This window comes from Eptatretus burgeri, chromosome 15 (genome assembly GCF_056783735.1).
Source record: "Eptatretus burgeri isolate ZD-2024b chromosome 15, Ebu_testis_v1, whole genome shotgun sequence".
Lineage (NCBI taxonomy): Eukaryota > Metazoa > Chordata > Myxini > Myxiniformes > Myxinidae > Eptatretus > Eptatretus burgeri.
The window spans coordinates 32550091-32570534 of NC_140975.1; the positions used below are offsets into that span (position 1 = coordinate 32550091).

A 20444-nucleotide genomic window follows, 5' to 3' on the forward strand; every position below is an offset into this window, starting at 1 on the left:
ACGTCCTGTTGATTTCAACCAAAATATTCCCTGTCCACTGGTGCAGATTGACATTAGCCTTTCACCAGCAAGACTCGTTCTTCATTATGATGAACAATATATATGTATATATATATATATATATATATATATATATATATATATATATATGTATGTATATATATATATATATATATATGTATGTATGTATATATATATATATATATATATATATATATATATATATATATATGTATATATATATATATATATTATAATATACACACACACAGAACAGCCAATATGCATATAGAAATGCATTTTTAAATGAGCTACATGCCAGTTATCTTGTAAACATTCTTTACTCCAAATTTGCTCATACTCTTTTATTTTTCTTTTTTTGCAGATGAAAACATGATGGAAATGCTCAGAAAATATGGTACACATTGCATCGCGCACCTAATGCATTTGTCCATTGTATTATCTTTGTATAAATCACCTCCATCAACTTGAGTCACTCTCAAGGAAAGATGTCACTAACCAACATGGGTACTGTCAATGGAGATGAAACAAAAACGATCTTTGCGAACTTGCTTCTTACGACCTTCATTTTGTTGAATTTCAGAGACTTCTCGGACGTCAAACGTGATCATTTCGATGCTGTGCACAGTGCAATTGATGCATCTATTTTGGATGCACTTGGGAGCGATTTGGATTGGAAAGTCTTGCTAAACATTTCAAAAGATTGGTTTGCAACATCAACCAGGAATGTTTATAGAAGTGTGATTTCTGATTATAATCATTGAATTTATAATTATTATCATTTGAATTTATAATTATAAATTCAAATGTCAAATCTGAACGTAGCTGTTTGGAAATATGGTAGACTATGGTAGACTCACGTGGTGAAGCAAGACGCTGGCCTTTGGCTCTTGGTTGGGTCGTGAGGAATGGAACCCGAGCTTCGTGTATGTCAAATAGCGGGTCAGTGAGGATAATCGACTCACGAAACAGCTGCACAGTCTGAGCCTTGGTGTTGAGTGCCGTTCGTGCATTGCCTGGCATACGTTTGTCCCGCTGCAAGAGAAGCGACTTGGTGCCATTTTGCATGTGTCTACACGTGCAAATAGCAGCGCCTCGGTTCCAAGTTCCACAAAGACCATCTCTGAGCCAAGCTAAGTAGAAGAATAAAAGTAGGGATTTTCTTTTATTTTGTTTCCCCTTGTCTGTATTTGAGTCTGTCTATTGAGGCGCCTCGACTTCAAGCTTAATTTATCTCACGTATTATAATTACATTGATTATTGTCCTTTGTAAATATTTGTTTATTTTCATTAAATGTGTTCATTTTAAGTAACTGTATCCATGTATTTGTTGTGGGGTTCGAGTATAAACCATTCTTTGCATTCATTTCTGCGCCCCTGTCGCATCGCCATTGCGCCCTTTTTCCACACACGTGCATTAATCTCCGAGAGTCTCGGCTCTAGGCCTCCAAGGGAGAACATCGACCACCCGGGGCTAGCGGTGTTAACCGCCCGTCACCACAATTTGAGTCGGGGGTTTAACCTTGGCTGCCAGCGCCGTGACAATATGTTGTTGTGGTTCTGTAAAACTACATGCCTCCAAGGCGATGGCACATAACATACAGCAACATCAAGGCAGTTATTTCAATATTATGTGTCTTGGTTGGTCCTTTCCACATGTCTAGTGGGTAAGAGGAGAAAGATGCGTTGCATGGGATTTTTGAAGTTAAGTTTCATATTGTTGCGAATTCACGCCCGCCGGCGTGCGATAGGCCACGTGACTCGAATCGCGGCACGTCGCCCACCGGACGGACAATTCTGTCGTGACCCTCTCATACTAACGCCGGGAGCTAGTCACGGGTGGGCCTTTCGGCCTCACCACGATCGTGCCAATCGGCCACCCGCATGGGATAGGGTTGTTCGCCAAACTCGACCTACCTAAGTACCCACGCGGGTACTTGCCCCCCAATTTTCTTCCCGTGCCCTCACACGGTCTCATGGCTGGGATGCGTGGCTCCCCTTGGCAGGCACGACCCTCTGCCGATTCTCCGACAATGGAACCCCCAGGCACTACACTGCCTCCGAGCCTACCAGCTCCCTAAACACCGGGGAGTGCTCCCAATGGCACCTCCCCTGAAACGCACACGTGGCAGGCTGGCTTCCCAGGCCCCTTTCCGAGGGTCACCCGTGCCCACAACACTGCCCACTCGGCTAATGGCGCACCGGGCCCCCGCACCATGCGGGCGCACCTGTGCCCACTACGCTATCCCGGCCCCCCATGGGCCCTTGGCCTACTACAGCCGACTAGCCTGGTGCCCGGGGTACCCACTCAGCGATACTCACCTTCTGCAGCCACGCTCCCAGCCCGTCAACAGGGCTCCTGCACCCCTCCAAATGGGTATCGAGCCTACATTCCCACCAACAACAAAACGACCTCCATTTTGCCAATTTGACTAACCCCCGAACTTGCTCTACACTGACCCCGGGGTCCCTTGAGCGGGAGTCACTCCTCCCCCCAATCACTCATCGCACCATGCATTACACATTCACTCCATTCACACAGACCCGCTGGCCTCACTCACTCACCAAGCACTCACCTCACAATTATTCAACACACACACCGCTGAATTCTGCCATCCTTCTAACTACCTCTCCTAACTAACTCTTGCTCCCACGTCATCCCTTAAACTATAGCACGTTCCATTTAACACTACGTAGCTAAGCTACGTCCCCTCAACACATCCAAAGTCTGTCACTGTCCTCAAATGTCCCAAAAATTATTTCCCCAACCTAAATCTCAACTAAAATCCACTACCTAATCCATTCCACGGGCCCCATGAGGACTTACCCCCGCCCTATGAGACCGGTCTGGCTAAGCTAACCCTTCCCCCTAGCTAGTTCCATCCTGTGCCCTGGCCAGGGGGTCTTCCACTCCTTGCCCGGGATTCCTGTTCACCCGAAAGCGAGGCTTGCCTTTTTTTTTTTTAATGCGCAGCACCAGTGCGGCAACTCGCAACCTGCGCACCAGCGCGGCAACTCGCAACCTGCGCACCAGCGCGGCAATTCACAGCCGCACACGTGGGCGTGACGTCATGGCAGCTGTTTCTCGTCCCTCTCCCTCTTGGACCGTACCATCCGGCAGGGATTCACCCTCCTGCCGGATTCCAAACACACACGCAGCCATGACGTCACCCGGCGCAAAAAAAAAAAAACACAAGCCTCACGTCTCGAGGGGTTCCCCACGCGAACACATGTGCTTTGCCCATTGGAGCTTAACACACACGCCCGCGGGGAGAACCCGTCCGGTCCAAATCCGAAATCCTGCCTAAACTTTGTCCGTCCGTGGGATCGGCAAATCCACCGCTGGCGTTTCCGGACCGGGTTTCACTCCCGCAAGCGAGCACGTGGCGGCCTCGTGTGTTGCACGGCACGGACCTCGCGCTCGCTGCTGGGTGAACCCGGCGCGGTTACCAATCCAACTACAGCCGCCACTCGGCTTTCGTTCCTCTGTCGCCGTTGTCGTCGCCATTCCAACCACGCACACCTGCGTGTCACGACACTCACACACCACTCCATTACATTCACCCCGGGAGACGCGGCTGTGTGCTCCCGCATGCCGACCGACATCTCCCTCACACACAGCGACCTTAAGGCCCGGTCACACCTTGACGTTTTAGCCAACGTATGCCGATTTTTGAATTTTTTTTCTAAAACGCTGGCACACGTTGAATACGTTATGTGTAAGTTTTGATAACATTGCGAGCACGCTGGCATACGTCATAGTACGTTGCCATACATCGTTGTACGTTGGCTTTAAACGTTGTACTTTTCGGTTGTCCTCAAATTTTTTCATGCTTGAAATTTCACGACGTATGCCAGCGTATGACTCACACGTTCCGCTACGCTGGCCACAAGTTGTAGGCACGGTCTGCGATCGTTGACAGACGTCAACACATGCTACTTGTAAGTTAATCATAGGCTGAAAGACGTCGGTATAATGGATCGTCCTTGCGACAGCGTCCACGGCTACGGCCAGGACACTTATTTGCAGCATTCTTCAAACTTTTCTTCGGCATGACGAGGATGTTCACACTTCGATGTCTGGCTTGGCTATGATTCCAATTGTCCATCGGCAGCGTCTATTTAAAATAGTCGAGTTTGAGCGTTTTAACACGTTCAGAAGAAACGTTTCAAATTTCCAAACCCCAGCGTCAAAAAAACAAAAAAAAACAAAGGCGAGTGACAGCAATTTAAATCGTTCATTGTAAACAATGAAACTAGCTGAGTGGTATTGTGTCGTGTAGAAGATGCTTAGCAGGCAGGCACGAGCGAGGGAACAGTCGAGCCGAGGTGTGTTGCACAAGCGGGAGCGCGGGCGTACGTTGCCCACCACCGTCCTTTTATTACGTACTCAGCACACTTACAAGCCGGGCGACTCCAGCATTACTACAGCGCCTCAGGCGGCGCGCACACCTTATATCACTTGCAGACCCGACGACCATGACGACCCCTCCTCCCATCATCATGCCCCGCCCTGCATGCCCGCAGGCTACACCACAAGTGGTACCGTTTAAAAGTCGTTGAGTGTAAAAAAAAATCCAATTGTTGAGCGCAAGCGTCTACTTTCAATCGTGGAGATGCAGCCATTTAAATCGTTGAGTGGCAGCCTATGAACCTACCCGTGGACACGCGGACGCAAGGACGATCCATCATAACCCACACCCTCCCCCTCACACCCACCTACTACTGCCAACATGAACAAACTACTACTAATACTAATACTAATACTAATACTGATACTGATAATGTTACTGATGACATGGACATCGACTCTAAAAGGAACTCGAAAACACTGTTGGGTTCCCCTTTTATGAGCAGCATTTTTATATACCAATTCCCAAAACCGCTGGGAACACGTCTTTATATGGCAGTTAAGCTAGAAACACATTCATTTTTTTTTTGTCGACCGGAAGACGTCATTGGAATACGTCTACATACGTCGATGTGTGTTGGGACTACGTAAAGAATTGGTTCAAAGCACGTCAAACATAAGTTAGAAATAAGTTTCGCGTAAAAAAGACATTACCGCGACGTGTTTCGACTTATGAGTAGCTTATAAGTAGCCTTTGTGGACGTGTGTAAGCGTCCACATATCGTGTGTAAAACTTATCCTCATCGCATGCGGAACGTGTGTCATACGCCGAGTACGTCGTAAAATTTTGAACATGTTCAAAATTTCTTGACGTACTCTACTTACTACGACGTATGATAGCGTATTTAGCGTTCTAGTCGCGCATACCAAACTTACCCATACCGTATTCGACGTGCCCCAACGTTTTAGACACTTTTTGTTACGTCGGCATACGCTGGCAAGATCGCCAAGGTGTGACCTCGATTTTGACCCTTCCATTTCTACGGCAGTTATGATTCGAATCGTTGTGCGTCAGCCTTTTAATAGGCTACGCCACGACATCGTCGGCGATGCGTGCAACGCGCTATGCCTAAGTTAGACTATCGTTGGGCATCGGTTGTGTAGGCCGCCAACAGGTTCAGCATTCGTTGGTATATGTTATCTATAACACAACGAAACGTTCTGTGTAGTTACCAATGCGTTATACATAAGACCAAGTCGCTATGAATACGTCCGAATCTTTAAAAAAAAACATCAAAAGTTCAACGTAAGCCAGCGTTTTACATAAATTTTAACACGTTGCCATCGCTGGCTAAAACGTCAAGGTGTGACCGGGCCTTTACACACGCTGTCTCCCTCACACTCGGCCGTTCACTCACTCGTGCCGTTTCCGTTGCACACACCATACCACTCACCCGTGGTGCCTCATCCACACACGGAGTGCTGGGAAGCACGCCCTTCGGCACACTTGCCACCACACCACTCACACACGGGGGCGCTTCCACACACGGGGACGCACTCACACCTTGCACCACACACACCGGGACAACCACACTGGGGATTCGTGTCCCCACAAGGGGTTCCGGGGCCTCTATACCCCCCAAGCTCTCCGTGCACCCGTTCGCAGCACTCCTCCCCTCAACCTCGCAAAGCATGACCGAACCCACCTGGTTGTGACTCGCTTCAAGGGGGCATACGCCTTCCCCTCGTTCCTGGAGGAGGCCACCCAGTTGCTCGCACCGGGTCCCAACACGTTCTGCGAGCTCACCCCCATCGTCCTCCACTAACTCCGTGTGTGTGTGTGTGTGTGTGTGTGTGTGTGTGTGTGTGTGTTTGTGCATCTCTAACCCCGTCCAATTCACCCTCTATCTCCCGTGTCTCTGTACATTTATTAGTTTCTGTTGTCTCCTCGTGTCTATTCATCTCTGCTTCTTTCTGGCGTCTTTCCCTTATCTTTATGTAGGTCAACCTTGCTTTCTCCTGAAGTCGCTCCCGTCCTTCCCTCTGTTTCACTCCTTGCTCTTTTACGATCTCCGCGTACCTCATCCTTGCTTTCTGTCTTAATTGTTCTTTTCTCTCCCTCCCAATTCCTTTCACCTCGTCTCTTATCTCCCTCGTGCACGTCTCTGTCACTCTAATTAGTTTTTCCCTCTCGGTCACCGTCACGCTTCTCGCCCAATACGTCCCCCGAATTAATTTCTCCTCACCCGCCTCCACCGCGGGCCTGACAGCCGTTGCACTCCCTCCCAGCTCGTTCGCTCCCACACATAGCGTCGCCATTTTGAGCTCCACCGTTGTCGCCTTCATGCCCGCCTGCAGGCTTCGGCCGATTTGCTGCATCTCACCCCGCAGTTCTTTCATTTCTTCCTTCATTTCGTTTTTCATTTGTTGCGTATTCGTATCCATTTTCGTTTTCATTTCGTTCATTTGTTACGTATTCGTATCCATTTTGTTGTTTGTATTCGCATTCATTTGTTGCGCATCCATATTCATCTTTGCCAGCATGGCAAATTGCTGGGCCATGTCGGGTGCGCTTGGGTGAGCCGTTTCGGCAGGGATCGGGGGAGGGTTTTGGTGGAGAGGGGGAGGGGAGGTGTCATACACTGCCGCCACACCTATTTCGGGCTCTGGGTTCAGTTGGGGGGGTTCGTGTTCCTGCACAACCAACATTTCCTGCTCGGGGTTCTCATCCTGGGCCATGGATTCTACACATTCTACATCCATTCCTACTACCCCTGGCTCCCGCTCGCCTTGAGATGCCATCTTATTTCTCGTAAGGGGTTAATTAAAATCGCTCGTAATTTGGAGGGAATCGGGGGTCGCTCCTCTCACCCCTGGACCGATTCCCGTGAATTTAGCTGGAGACAGGAGTTTGTTTTCCCACTCTCTGACACCAGTGTTGCGAGGAGGGGGATAAGGTTGTATCCCACGACCTGACACCAGTGTTGCGAATTTGCGCCCGCCGGCGTGCGATCGGCCACGTGACTCGAATCGCGGCACGTCGCCCACCGGACGGACATTTCTGTCGTGACCCTCTCGGACTAACGCCGGGAGCTAGTCACGGGTGGGCCTTTCGGCTTCACCACGATCGTGCCAATCGGCCACCCGCGTGGGATAGGGTTGTTCGCCAAACTCGACCTACCTAAGTACCGATGCGGATGGTAAACGGGGCGATCGCACCTCGCTGCAGGTCGACTCCGGACACGGGACGCTTAAGCGGTCCGTTCCGTGCTATCGGGATAACCGAGCGGTGTTATCGTCGGCCTCGACGGTTCCGATTAATTATCGGGCGTATTAAACCCACGACGAACCCGTTACGTGAAGCAAGATGGAGATTCAAATGAAGGAAAGGACGCAGTGAAACGGGGAACAATCGGACAAGCACATTTAATACGGAAGCACGGAAGGCACGTATATTACAGTCACAGGGATACAATAAAAGCAATACACGTATTTACAATCACCGTAAAGAAACACAAGCAAGAAACGATGCAGAGCTACAACCGAATATGATTTACTACACAGAACACTTATACAATTTTACTTCACCAGACTGGCGCCACACACACACACACTTTTACACAGAACCCAAAAGAAATGGAAGTCGCGACTTCCCTGAGCGTGTCGAGTCCCTCTCCGACGTCCGTCGACGTGGTCCCGCCTGGCCGCGATACCATGCCCGAGCGTGGTAGGCGAGGCCTCTCCGGCGTGCCTCGCGCCTGCACGTGTTGGCCAGTCGACGCCACGGACCGAGTGTTCGGCGCTATCCCAGCGCGGATAGGGGGGGGGGAACGTGGATGCCCGAAGTCGGGAGAGGGGAATGGCGGATGCTCCTTCCCGCCAGCGGGGTCTTGCAACTGCCCCACAAAAGACCTGGCCAGCGGCCACCAGGACGAGCGAGCCGGAAGACGAGAGCAACCACAAAGCAAGTATATCCACCGAGCAAGAGCATCCACTGAGCAAGAGCATCCACCCAGCAAGAGCATCTACCAAGCAAGAGCATCTACCAAGCAAGAGCATCTACCAAGCAAGAGCATCTACCAAGCAAGAGCATCTACCAAGCAAGAGCATCTACCAAGCAAGAGCATCTACCAAGCAAGAGCATCGACAAAACAGCTTCCCCCGTCTCCGACTTTTATATCCTCGGAGCTCCGCCCTGTTGCTCCGCCCCGTTCTTTGCTCCACCCCCCCCCCCTTCGAGGCACTTCAAGAAAGGTCTCGAAGAGGGGCGTTCCTCCTCCTTGGCCGCGTCACACCGCGCATCCACCAATCGGGGGCCAGCTGCCCTCCCCTCGCTTCTCTCCCCTCACACCAAGTGCGGAGAAGAATGGCGCGAAAAGCCCACCGAGCGTCTTCGTTGGGTTTTATTTGAAATAAAAGATAGAGAAAGAAAAACGACTGACTCAAAGCGTCGCAGCCCGAATGACTCACATTTATTCCCTCTAAACAACAGGTTTGGGGCTAACTGCACATGTACTTAAGAGATATCTCACCTACGGGACCTGAATGGTGGTTTGCGAATTTCCACAGCCGTAACAATATCTTCTTAACCTTTACTTTTTCTTTGCTACAGCTCTTTCTTTTACATGAAACATGCAAGCACGCACACCAATCATTAGGAAATAAGCAAACACGCTGAATGTCTCGCCAATATGTTCACGCTATGAGCACATCCTTGGCGCACCGATACATCGTCGGTCCGTTGGAGTTTGCGCGCCAATTCTCAACCACCATTTCACCCCAGACTTCATTCCACTCTTCAAACAATACCACATTCACCACAACCGCTTCATACAACTGATAAAAAATATCCCCGCAACTCACGTTTACACACGACCTTTATTCATCAATCTCGCTACGGACGCCACGTGACAATCATCACTTGCTACAAATGCCACATGGCCACCATCTTTCACTACTGTAACAAGAGCGCCCTGCTTTAAATCGCTGCAACTGTCCCAGGGTCATCAAATCTGCACCGTCGCCTCACGGGACATGGAGACCTGGGTCAGGCTATTTCAAGGCATAATGCGACGCGCGAATGTGTGCTGCGGCTCCTCAAAGGACCTATGGGTAGCACAGAGATTTCTCTCCAATTCCACATTGGAATGAAGACTAGCGCACGTTTGGAGCTGTAGAGCATGTCTGAAGACCAAGGCCCCATATTAAACTCGGAGCTCCGACGCACGACGAGGTAAGTGAGCAATTGTCCCATTTTTCGCCTTTGAGGCCTGGTGGGGCATGGCTATGACCGCTATGGCCCAATATAATAGGGGAGCATGATTTTGTTTACAGTTCATTTTGGTCCGATTATTGGCCCCTCCCCTCGTCAGGGTCCATAAAAAGGGCAGAGCGGAGCAGATCAAGGTCCTTTTTCACCTTTTCCGTTGGTGCATCACTGCTGCTGTTTGTCCTTTCGTCCATTCGCTCACTCATCTTGGTCGCGGCTGTCGGTGGTGCTGCAGAGGGATTCGCTGAGCTAGATTAGAATGTTGAGTAGAGTAGTCGGTGAGTCGGTGGATCATCGATGCAGAGCAAGAGGCGCCGTGAGTCGCCCTGAGTCCCTGTGACCAAGCTGGTGGGGGGTTTCACACACTGCTGCCATAAGGCGGGGCCGCTCCATTGCAAGCGATCCTTATTAGGTTACAGCCACCTGCACATATAGATTCTTACATGGAGAGGATAGGGACTTTCTTTTCTTTTCATGTCTGTCTCTCTCTCTCTCTCTCTCTCTCTCTCTCTCTCTCTCTCTCTCTCTCTCTCTCTCTCTCTCTCTCTCTCTCTCTCTCTCTCTCTCTCTCTCTCTCTCTCTCTCTCTCTCTCTCTCTCTCTCTCTCTCTCTCTCTCTCTCTCTCTCTCTCTCTCTCTCTCTCTCTCTCTCTCCCTCTCTCTCCCTCTCTCTCCCTCTCTCTCCCTCTCTCTCCCTCTCTCTCCCTCTCTCTCCCTCTCTCTCCCTCTCTCTCCCTCTCTCTCCCTCTCTCTCCCTCTCTCTCCCTCTCTCTCCCTCTCTCTCCCTCTCTCTCCCTCTCTCTCCCTCTCTCTCCCTCTCTCTCCCTCTCTCTCCCTCTCTCTCCCTCTCTCTCCCTCTCTCTCCCTCTCTCTCCCTCTCTCTCCCTCTCTCTCCCTCTCTCTCCCTCTCTCTCCCTCTCTCTCCCTCTCTCTCCCTCTCTCTCCCTCTCTCTCCCTCTCTCTCCCTCTCTCTCCCTCTCTCTCCCTCTCTCTCCCTCTCTCTCCCTCTCTCTCCCTCTCTCTCCCTCTCTCTCCCTCTCTCTCCCTCTCTCTCCCTCTCTCTCCCTCTCTCTCCCTCTCTCTCCCTCTCTCTCCTCTCTCTCCCTCTCTCTCCCTCTCTCTCCCTCTCTCTCCCTCTCTCTCCCTCTCTCTCCCTCTCTCTCCCTCTCTCTCCCTCTCTCTCCCTCTCTCTCCCTCTCTCTCCCTCTCTCTCCCTCTCTCTCCCTCTCTCTCCCTCTCTCTCTCTCCTCTCTCTCCCTCTCTCTCTCCCTCTCTCTCCCTCTCTCTCTCCCTCTCTCCCTCTCTCTCCCTCTCTCTCCCTCTCTCTCCCTCTCTCTCCCTCTCCGCGCAAAAGAGCAACAACGTGGGCAAAGCCCGACTGTTCTTTTAAGGGCAGGAACTAAAGGAAGAAACCAAACTGACTTCGCCTCACATTTTTCCTCTCATACCACGCCGCACCCCCACATTGCACAACACTGGCACCTTTCACTCCCACACTCCAGACATACTCAGTATTCCTCCCACCTCTACTTACCTAAGTGTTCTGGGCTGCATTTGTCTGCTGATTATGCCAGGTATTGATCGGTCGTTTACCCGCATCTGCTTCTTTCCTTCTGGGCTATGTAATTGTGTGTGTGTGTGTGTGTGTGTGTGTGTGTGTGTGTGTGTGTGTGTGTGTGTGTGTGTGTGTGTGTGTGTGTGTGTGTGTGTGTGTGTCTGTCTGTGTGTGTGATGGCACCTGCCATAGCATAAGCTAAGACTGCATAAGATCTACCTGGATAACTGTGTTCTGTGTCTTCCTTTTGTAATATTGCTTGTCTTTTGCAGTGCCCCACAAATTCCTGCTTACCCTGCTGTATATTGCAATAAACCCCATTTACTGTGCCACATAAGTTTCCTCGCATTCTGGTTTCAAATAAATGTGCTGTTTTCAAATGCTCTCAGCTCGTTTTGGTCTTTTCCTTCATTGGTCCAGCATGGCCTGCACCCAAGCTTAGCTGGGACGTTATTCCCCAAATATTTGTTTTGTAGCTGGTACGTACTTGGCAGATCCGCTCGGCTGCACTTGATCCGGTAGATAATCTGGTTAGCAATAAGTACGTACCGAGGGCGCGTTCCCCTGTAAGGTCACATGACCCTAGGTAAGCAGTTTAACTGGAGGACTCTAAGTCACGTGGTCGAGATATTGGCGTTCGCGGTCGTTTAGCGATCCGCCGTGACACGAAGTTATTCGATTCCGGTGAGTCCGGAGAGGAACCCAAGACAGTTCCTCCCTCTTGGTTTCCCCCGCGATGTTGGCCCGCAACAATATCATGTGCTAGCGTGGATCGGCTCACTACACTCGCCTCTCCACACGTCGTTGCAGAGATTTACAGATTTGCTGTGTTGTCATGATTTACACCAATCATAATGCAAACATTTCTTTTGTACAAATTTACTTGTGATATTGGTGATATTATATTTATTTGATATTTATTTGTAATATAAAAAGGTCCAAGTGGTCTAAATAGTCAAGGGTCTAAGCTGTCTAATCTGTCTGAAGGGTGTAAGGGGTCTAAATTGCATTGAGGTCCAAAGGGTGTTTTGGTCATTTTGGTCTTTAGGGTCTTTTGTGTCTTTTGGGTCCTCAGGGACTTTTGGGTCTTTTGGGTCCTTGATGTCTTAAGGGTCTTGGGGAGGTCTTAAAAGCTCTTCAACGGTCAAAGGGGTCTCAGCAGTTAAAGGTTTCAAAGGTACGTTCCAATGGTACGTAATTGATCGATGTACGTGTGTGAAGTCAGGGTGCACCTGGCATTCAAACAGTACCTAATTGATGGACATTTAGTCACACGGCTTCACCGCTTCATGGCTTTACGGACTGACTGCTTCACAGCCCATGCTTTTTGTTTTTATAGATATTAAGACCAATCTAGTTTGCTGACCTGTCCTAATTACCATTAAGCGCATAATCCGATGAGGTGTACAAGTATGAAAATGATCAAAGCAAAGAAAAATTAAACTATTTTGTGCTTACATTTCTATTAACCCATATGTAAGTGTAGGCCTAAATCATGAGCGTAAACTCCAAATCTAGGAGTAATTATCCATCATGTTCATTTATGAGAAGAAGAAAAAAATTACTGTGGCATGGTTGGCACAGAACAAAATTATAAAGTCCTTAAAAGCATTCGACAGATCAGTCAAACAATATCACTATGGCGTTGAATATTGAGTGCAGCCTTCATCAGATATCGCAGTTCATTCTTCTCAGAACCTCAGGCCTCACCATTGTCAGTCATGGTTCTATACATGTCTTCCTGAAGGCTAGGGTGTCACTTCTGCGCACACTTGCCCTCACACACACACAGGGCTGTGCATTCAAGTGCAGCCTTTCTGCACTTGCAGCACTTCACACAACCCTCCTTGCATTTTCAGGATGCAAGCTGATAGCAGGTCTGGGCCACATCAGTTAGTGTAGTCCAATGCAGCTCAAACAGACCATCTCTGGTCTTGGTCCACCTCCAGCTGGTCTGTGAAGTCATTGCTACCACTGGTGGTCATTTCGTAAGATGGTTCCTCCGGCAGTCAGGGGCCAAATCTGCGATGCCCCAATATTCAGATTTGTTCATAATATACGAGTCTATCCTTGTGTCAAATTGGTGCGTTTATCACAAAATGCACAATTGTTTTGAATATTTTGGCTATGGGCCACATCACAAAGAGATAGTGCCAAAAATGATATGCAGTATAGCACGATATCTCAAAAAGTTATGGATGGATTCGGCCAAAACATAGTGGAAGGGTTGGGTGTCTGCCAAGGACGACTTGATATGATTTTGGTGAAGATCCAGATCCGGATATAAGAATAAATAAAAAAATCAAAGTGATTCTTCACCATTGAAAGATCGCACCAAAAACGGATTATGATGACTTAGTGGATGAGTTGGGTCTGTGACAGAACAAGATGATTATATTTTGGTTAAGGTCTGGATGCGGATGCGGCCTGTCAGTGGGATACAAAATGTAAATTGTTCAGCCTGGCGGAGGGATGCACTCTTCCGAGTGCTGTTCAAGTTGCTCATGCAATGAATCGATACACTCTGAGTAGTTCGTTTCAACATCCATAGCATCACCTTCTACTAAAAAGTCAATCAATCATGTGTAGTGATTGTGATGTTTGTGTGAGGGGGTTCTTATCACAAAGTGAATGTGCTGTTGATGTCCATTTCTCACCCCCACCCCCATCCTCCCAGAAGAAACACCCCATTGATGTCACCACTGTTCACCTCCCCACTCTCTGCTCCCTCCCAATGAAATCAAGTAAATAAACTGATACATTAAATTTATGTGATGTTGATAAGGAGCAGGCACTAACCCTCCCTCTCACTCTCCCATGTTTTTTTCCTCCCTGGGACAGTTGCAGCGAAAGACGATTTGAGCAATGAATTGATGAAAAGGGTCAAGATAATTAAGGATTATAACGCTGTTCCAGGAGAGAGCACCAACCTCGAAGATCGTTTTGTGGAGCCCGTTATAGTAAAGAGCAAGTCGGGACTTGCGGCTGGTTCTGAAACCTATGAGAACTCCTTCAGAGGCAGAGACCACAATTTCAAGAAGTTTGATGAAGATCGAGTCACAAGAGATTTCATGTTTGAGCGGCAAGACCCTTGGGTGGATGTCTTGAGCCACGTAGTGGTATTTGGAGCACCAGGAGTTGGGAAAACTATGTTTTCCCAGAAAGTCATCTTTGACTGGACCTTTAAAGATGGCAAACTCAACAAACGGTTTGATTTTGTGCTGCTTTTGAAGTGTCGGAACTTGAACCGCATTTGCTCACTGACCACTCTGAGGGATATTGTACTGAATGAGTTCCCCTGCTTGGAGGAGGTGGTTGATGACCTGTTGAAGAATGGCTTCCGGTTGCTCATGATTCTTGATGCTCTGGACGAGATGAAACACCCTCTGGATTTCGACAATGTTTGCAGATCCCCATGGCAACTGCACGACCTCGGGGGCATCGTGGCGGGACTTTTAAAAGGGACTATTTTAAAGTGTGCTACTATTATGGTTACCACAAAACTTGTGGGGCTGCTGTGGCTCAATCATGTCAATCTTGACCCTAAAACCACATGTGCCGTTGAGATTGTGGGGTTCTCTAAAGAGGAAACTCGGGGATTTTTTCAGAAATTCTACAAGAACGAAGAGATAGCGAAGCAGGTTTTCCACCACCTGTCAACAAATGATGTTTTGTCATCTCTCTGTTTTAACCCCATCTTCTGCTGGATCACTGCAACCTGTCTTGGCAATTACTTCACGCATAACGATGGCAAGATGTCTGACCTTGCACCCAAAACGATGACCGAGCTGTTCTCTCAGTATATCTTGCTTCACTTGCAGCACCACGGAGGGAAAAATGTCAGCAACTCCCCAGACACACTGCTTGGTCTCTGCCAGTTGGCATTTCACGGCGTGAAAGAGAAAAAGATCTTGTTCACCGCTGAAGACATGAACAACCATGGTGTCACAAACATTCCCCAAGCATTCCTTTCTGAGGTTCACCAGAAGAGTGAAAGCAGAAGTATTTGCCATTATGAATTCTTCCACCTGACTGTGCAGGAGTTCTTTGCTGCACTCTATTTTTTCCTTCCGCGATGTGTGGATTCCGTGGAAGAGGTGTTTGCAAAGTCCACAGATGCGGACGACGGTCGGTATCAGATCGTCCAGAGGTTCCTGTCTGGTCTCCTAGCGGAGAAACCGAGAAGTACCCTGGTGAGTCATTTTGAATCACTGACAACAAAACCGAAGAAAACCATTTATGCCTGGCTTAAACAACAAAAGCACAAGGACCTGAACTGCTTTCACTGTTTGTACGAGCTTCAAGACACCGATTTTACACAGGCCGTAATGGGCGATGTGGAGTTTGTGAACCTCACTCAGGACATGACCTCTCCTGTGGACTGCACTGCAGTGGTGTATGCCCTTCAAACGTCAAACAAGCCAGTAAACTCCTGGTGTGTCAAACTCGGGTCGACCGATTCCACGCAAAGAATGAAGATCCTGGCACCAGCCTTCCCGCTGTGTGAAAAGCTTCAGTAAGTGCTCTTTCTATCAGGCTGTACAGTGCTGGGATTAGTTTTACATAAAGTGAGCTAACTGCAATGCATACTGTGGCACAACATGTCAACCAGTCCAAGTGTACCAGTTGTCTCGTTGGACTCCAGTTATCAAAGACATCCAAAGTTGGATGATGCCATTGATGACAAGTTAGACGGCAAGAACGAGCCTTACATCTCAGCCCATCCTTTAGCAAACTTTTGGCCAGCTGTTGTCAGTATCTGGTTATCTGCTTTGGCTATTGGCAGAAGATCAAGTCTCCTGAGGAGAGGCTGATTACCTCCTCCTTGGAGGTCAGCGCTGAACCACCAAAGCTTTGTTGATGCTCCATTTGTGATATGATAATTCTTCTTAGATTCAGGATCCATAGGCTTGTAATCCAAATCCTTGATACAACTGTCTTCAGTCCGATATGAACCCACAACCTCTCAGTTAACAATCCAATGTCGTTAGTTTCCATTAAGCCACCACCTTGCTGTGCTATTGTCCGAAGTAGATTTATATACTCGTAGCTGCCTCTCTAGCAAAAAGTACAATATCATCGCTAATGGTCCAGTATGCATTAGATGCTGTTGTCCTGAGCAGGATAATCTATTAAGCTTACCAAAGGTCACAACCCTTAAAGAAGATGCAGTGTTCTGCTCTATATTTCCATGCACATGTCTTGTGTACATGCACATTGCAACTTGTCCAATGACACTTCTTAGTCAAAATGATGACCATTAACCCATGTGTCACACCAGCACTAGCTGAAAGGGTCCTGTCCAACAAGCAGCACCTGCCAAACATCTACCCTGTTTTGGCCTATTACACAGTTGTCTAGGTTTTTCAACTGTAGCTGGGAAAGATGTTTGATTAAAGGAAAAGTGCAACTTTGGGCTTAGTTTCAGTCTGTGAAAGACACAGAGCTACCCACTGCTACAAGCTACACTGCTACCTACCAAACATAGCCTACATGGGCTCTTGATACCTTTTTTTTTTCAATGACAACCCACTCACCCCCACTCATGTCGGTTGGGAAGGGAATCCATCTACAGATGCATTTCTGGCCCAATGGCCATTGACATAATTGAGTGGATTCCCCCCACGAATAGAGCTGTCAAATATTCGTAGTGAGGTGTTATTCATAATAAGCAAGACCCAATGCATTTGCTTTTTCATTATTGCAATCAAAGGAGCAGATCAATCAGATTGGGGAATAGTACAGTATATGTACTTGTTTTCGTCCTGTCCCGGTTTCACTTTCACTTTTTCTATCCGCAGGTTTGTAAAGCAGCCGATCGGTGACGACATTGAGATTTTTGTGGAGGCCGTGCTGAGCAAACCAAACCGCTTAAAAGACCTGACGTGAGTATCAATATGATGCACTGTGGAAATATTTTGACAACAGTTGTATCAATTTACTCCAGTCCTGCACTTACCAAGGTCAAAGGTTAGATCCCATGCTCAAAAATATTGTTATGGATCCGGGGTTCGAGTTCGGCCACGAGGGGAAGCACTCAGATTCCTTCAGAACACCCGGCCCTGAGGACGCTGGGCACACATAACTCCGCGTGCCGGCAGGTTGCTAAGCAACCATGAACGCTGATTGGTACTGCCTACCCTGGCAGGGTTACACTACTTCGCGTGTTACCGTTTCCGGTGGATTAACCGCACCAAGCGAGTTTCGTGCCCTTGATGCGTACTTCCGTTAACTTGCTGTATCAGGTGCAGCCAAACGGAGCTGCCAAGTACGCACCGGCTAAGAAGAGCAAGTTCGTGGGGTAGAACTTCCTAGATAACCTGTGCATGGTCTACACTGGACCAATGGAGGAAAAGACAGGATGAACTGGGTACATTCATAACACAAGCATATTTATTTATAAAGTGAGGGAAAGGAAAGGCATGTGAACAATAAACGGTTTTAACACCCAGCAGTATGTACAGCAGGGAAAGCAAGGATTCGTGAGGTGCAGCAAAAGAAATGGAATTATTTGCAAAACAAGAGATAGTGCAGAGCTAACCCGATACAAACTTCAACAATTTTATCTTGTGCAAACATTACAGGCGCCATCAGACACACACCCAAGGAAATCAGAGACCAAAGAAAGAGAGAGAAAGTTTGAGGTGTGGGTGACCTCTTTGTACCTGGTGTGGTCGACGGATGAGAGCAAATGAAGTTGCTTAGGAGGGAGGAGGAGGAGGGAAGAAAACTGGGGGCATCTATGGTACGTGAGTGAGGAGGTGCAAAATGAGGTGTAATGAAGTGCAAGTGTAATGCAGAAGAGGAAGAGTGAAAATGTGCTTATCTGCAGTTGCAGTTTTTGTGTTTTGTGTGTCCACAGCAGACAAGATGGTAGATTGGAGAGACAGAACGTGTGAGAAAGTCTATATGTGTGATTATTGAGTATTATCGGTCTGGCGTCCTGCCCACTCAGCACTCCTCCAACGCACTCAGCACTCCTCCTTTCCCCTCGTGCCGCTGTCCTGGTCTGGACCCTCCTCGCTCAGAAGTAGTCACCTTGCACCCAGGAGAAGACCTTCTGACCTCTTGTGTCTGTGCGCGGCAGGGAGGCTGACTGGTTGGAGGACCAACTGAGACTCTGAATCGTAGACTGTCTCGAATGATCCTGTCGTAGCTATTTTATTGAGGTTGTGTGAAGGAGCAGCCAAGAATTGGATCAAAACGCTCTATTGGCATTCCTGAGCGATCCCATTGGTGCGCAAATGCCTCCCCAAGAAATATCCCCGACCCGTGAGGCTCCGATTCCGAAAGACCTCATTCACCCCTGAACTCGGTCATGTGATGGAGCTCTGAGATTTACATGGGGTGCGGGTTTTTGGGAGCGCTCTCTGGCCACAAACGTGCGCTCGGCACCAAAGAGGATCGCTATCCAGCGGAGCACCAGGGCTATTCAGACGACGTTGAACCGACCCCAGTGCATACTTGTACTCCGAGCTACTTGCCATTCTGTTCCGACCTCAAACATCCGTCATGGTGGGTCATGATTACTGTACCCCGATATCCCTAAAGGACAGTGGTGAGCATCCGGGGTGCCGGCCGCGGTCACGGCGCTGAGCTACGGCCATAGCAAGGTGTGTGAAGCACTGTGATGTTTTTGGTGTGGAGGTTGAGCATAGGTTATTGTGCGGATTTTTAGGAAGGAATTGTGCAGATGGCTCAAAGCAGAAAGGCTGAGATGCAAAAGGCAGAAAGCAGAATAGAAGGCTCAGGAAGGAAGGAACAAAAGCATGTGAGGGCAAAGAAGGAAGGTTTCACGAGCAGTTGGTGTCGATCTTCTGTGGAAAAAGAACACTCCTTCCACAAGTGTCATCCTGCCCTCTCGATCCTGTCAGCCACAAAGGATGAGGAGGGTGAATGGCTGCACCTCATTTATGGGGGCCTGAGGAGGAAGAATCTGAGGCAGAGGAGTGCGAGTCGCCTTTACAGCTCGCATATCTGGGACGCCGGAGAGGACTCGCCTACTGGGTCTGGGCATCTCGGGGATGCGGCTGCGTGTACCCATTGCTTCACATCGCCACTGCCCCATCTTCTTCATCCTTTTTCCTCCTAATTCTCCTGTATATTTGTGTGAGGTGAGTGAGAGAAGGAAAGACTGCTTTCCTTTTCTCCATTCATTGCTTTTATTTTATTTTGAAGTCCTTGTTTTATTCTTCGTCCCTGAGTGAATGATGGCCAAGTCTTTTGTTTAAGTAAGATTGGATATTAATACGTGTTATGGTTAAATCTGCTCTTATGTGCCTTTTTGCTTTCTTGCTCATAAACACTTGCTTTTTAATGATTGTTTGCTTGTGTGTTTGTAATAAATAATTGTTTGTTGTTATTTCCAATCTGTCTTGGTTGTCTTTTCCTTTATTGGTTTGATACAGTGCACAAGTAAGGTTAGACGGGACATTCTACCCCAATAATTTGCTTTGTTAGCTAGTGCACACTCACTGTAACGCTCGGCAGTAATCCGATTGTGCACTGAGGGCACGTGACCTCAATTAGCCGGCTGTCCACAGGTAAGGTATCATGCAAAGTGGTGTAACCCTGCACAGATTGGACGTCCCAATCGGCATTTGTGGTTGCCCAGCAATGGGGGGAGGGCAAAAGGGAACATGGACTTACAAGAAATAATTGTTTACAATGGAAAAACAAAATCTAACGCACCACACACCAACCACACACCAGACTCCAGCATGGACAGGGAGAGGAACAAAAACTGGGTGAGGCCCTATCTCTTTCGGAGGGTTGGCGACGAAGTGGTCCATGAACCAGCCATGAATCCACAAAGAAACAAGCGATGATAAACAGCAACACGAGCAGGTAAAAAATGAGAAAAACGAGCAGGCAACCATCACACTGCCACTCCAGAGGTGACCAAACCACCTCCTCTCTAAAGCGAGCAAAAAAACCCCAAAGAGGCCAACACTCCCTCCTCCCTCTCTCTTCCTCTCTCTCTTCCTCTCTCTTTCTCCCCCTTCTCTCTTTCTCTCTCCCCCCCCCCCATCTTTCTCTCTCCCCACTCTCTCTTTCTCTCGCTCCCCTCTCTCTTTCTCTCTCCCCTCTCTCCTTTTCTCTGTTTCTCTCCCCCTCCCCTCCTCTCTCTTTCTCTTTCTCCCTCTCTCTTTCTCTCTCCCTCTCTCTTTCTCTCTCCCTCTCTTTCTCTCTCTCCCCCTCTCTTTCTCTCTCCCCCCATCTTTCTCTCTCCCCCCATCTTTCTCTCTC

The 20444-nt window shown here is 48.5% G+C and overlaps 1 protein-coding gene across 5 annotated transcripts in view; it reads left to right on the top strand.

The window, feature by feature from the left end:
* Positions 1-20444, top strand: part of LOC147011863 (NACHT, LRR and PYD domains-containing protein 3-like) — an 89536-nt gene that overhangs the window by 33892 nt on the left and 35200 nt on the right. For all 5 annotated transcript variants that reach the window (XR_015051749.1, XM_085857313.1, XM_085857315.1 and 2 more), the window contains 3 exons: positions 386-418; positions 14037-15711; positions 16997-17080. Coding sequence is in view for 4 of the 5 variants with exons in the window: in XM_085857313.1 (XP_085713439.1) it covers positions 386-418; positions 14037-15711; positions 16997-17080 (1792 nt within the window). In the remaining variant the exon portion in view is untranslated. The remainder of the gene's footprint in view (positions 1-385; positions 419-14036; positions 15712-16996; positions 17081-20444) is intronic.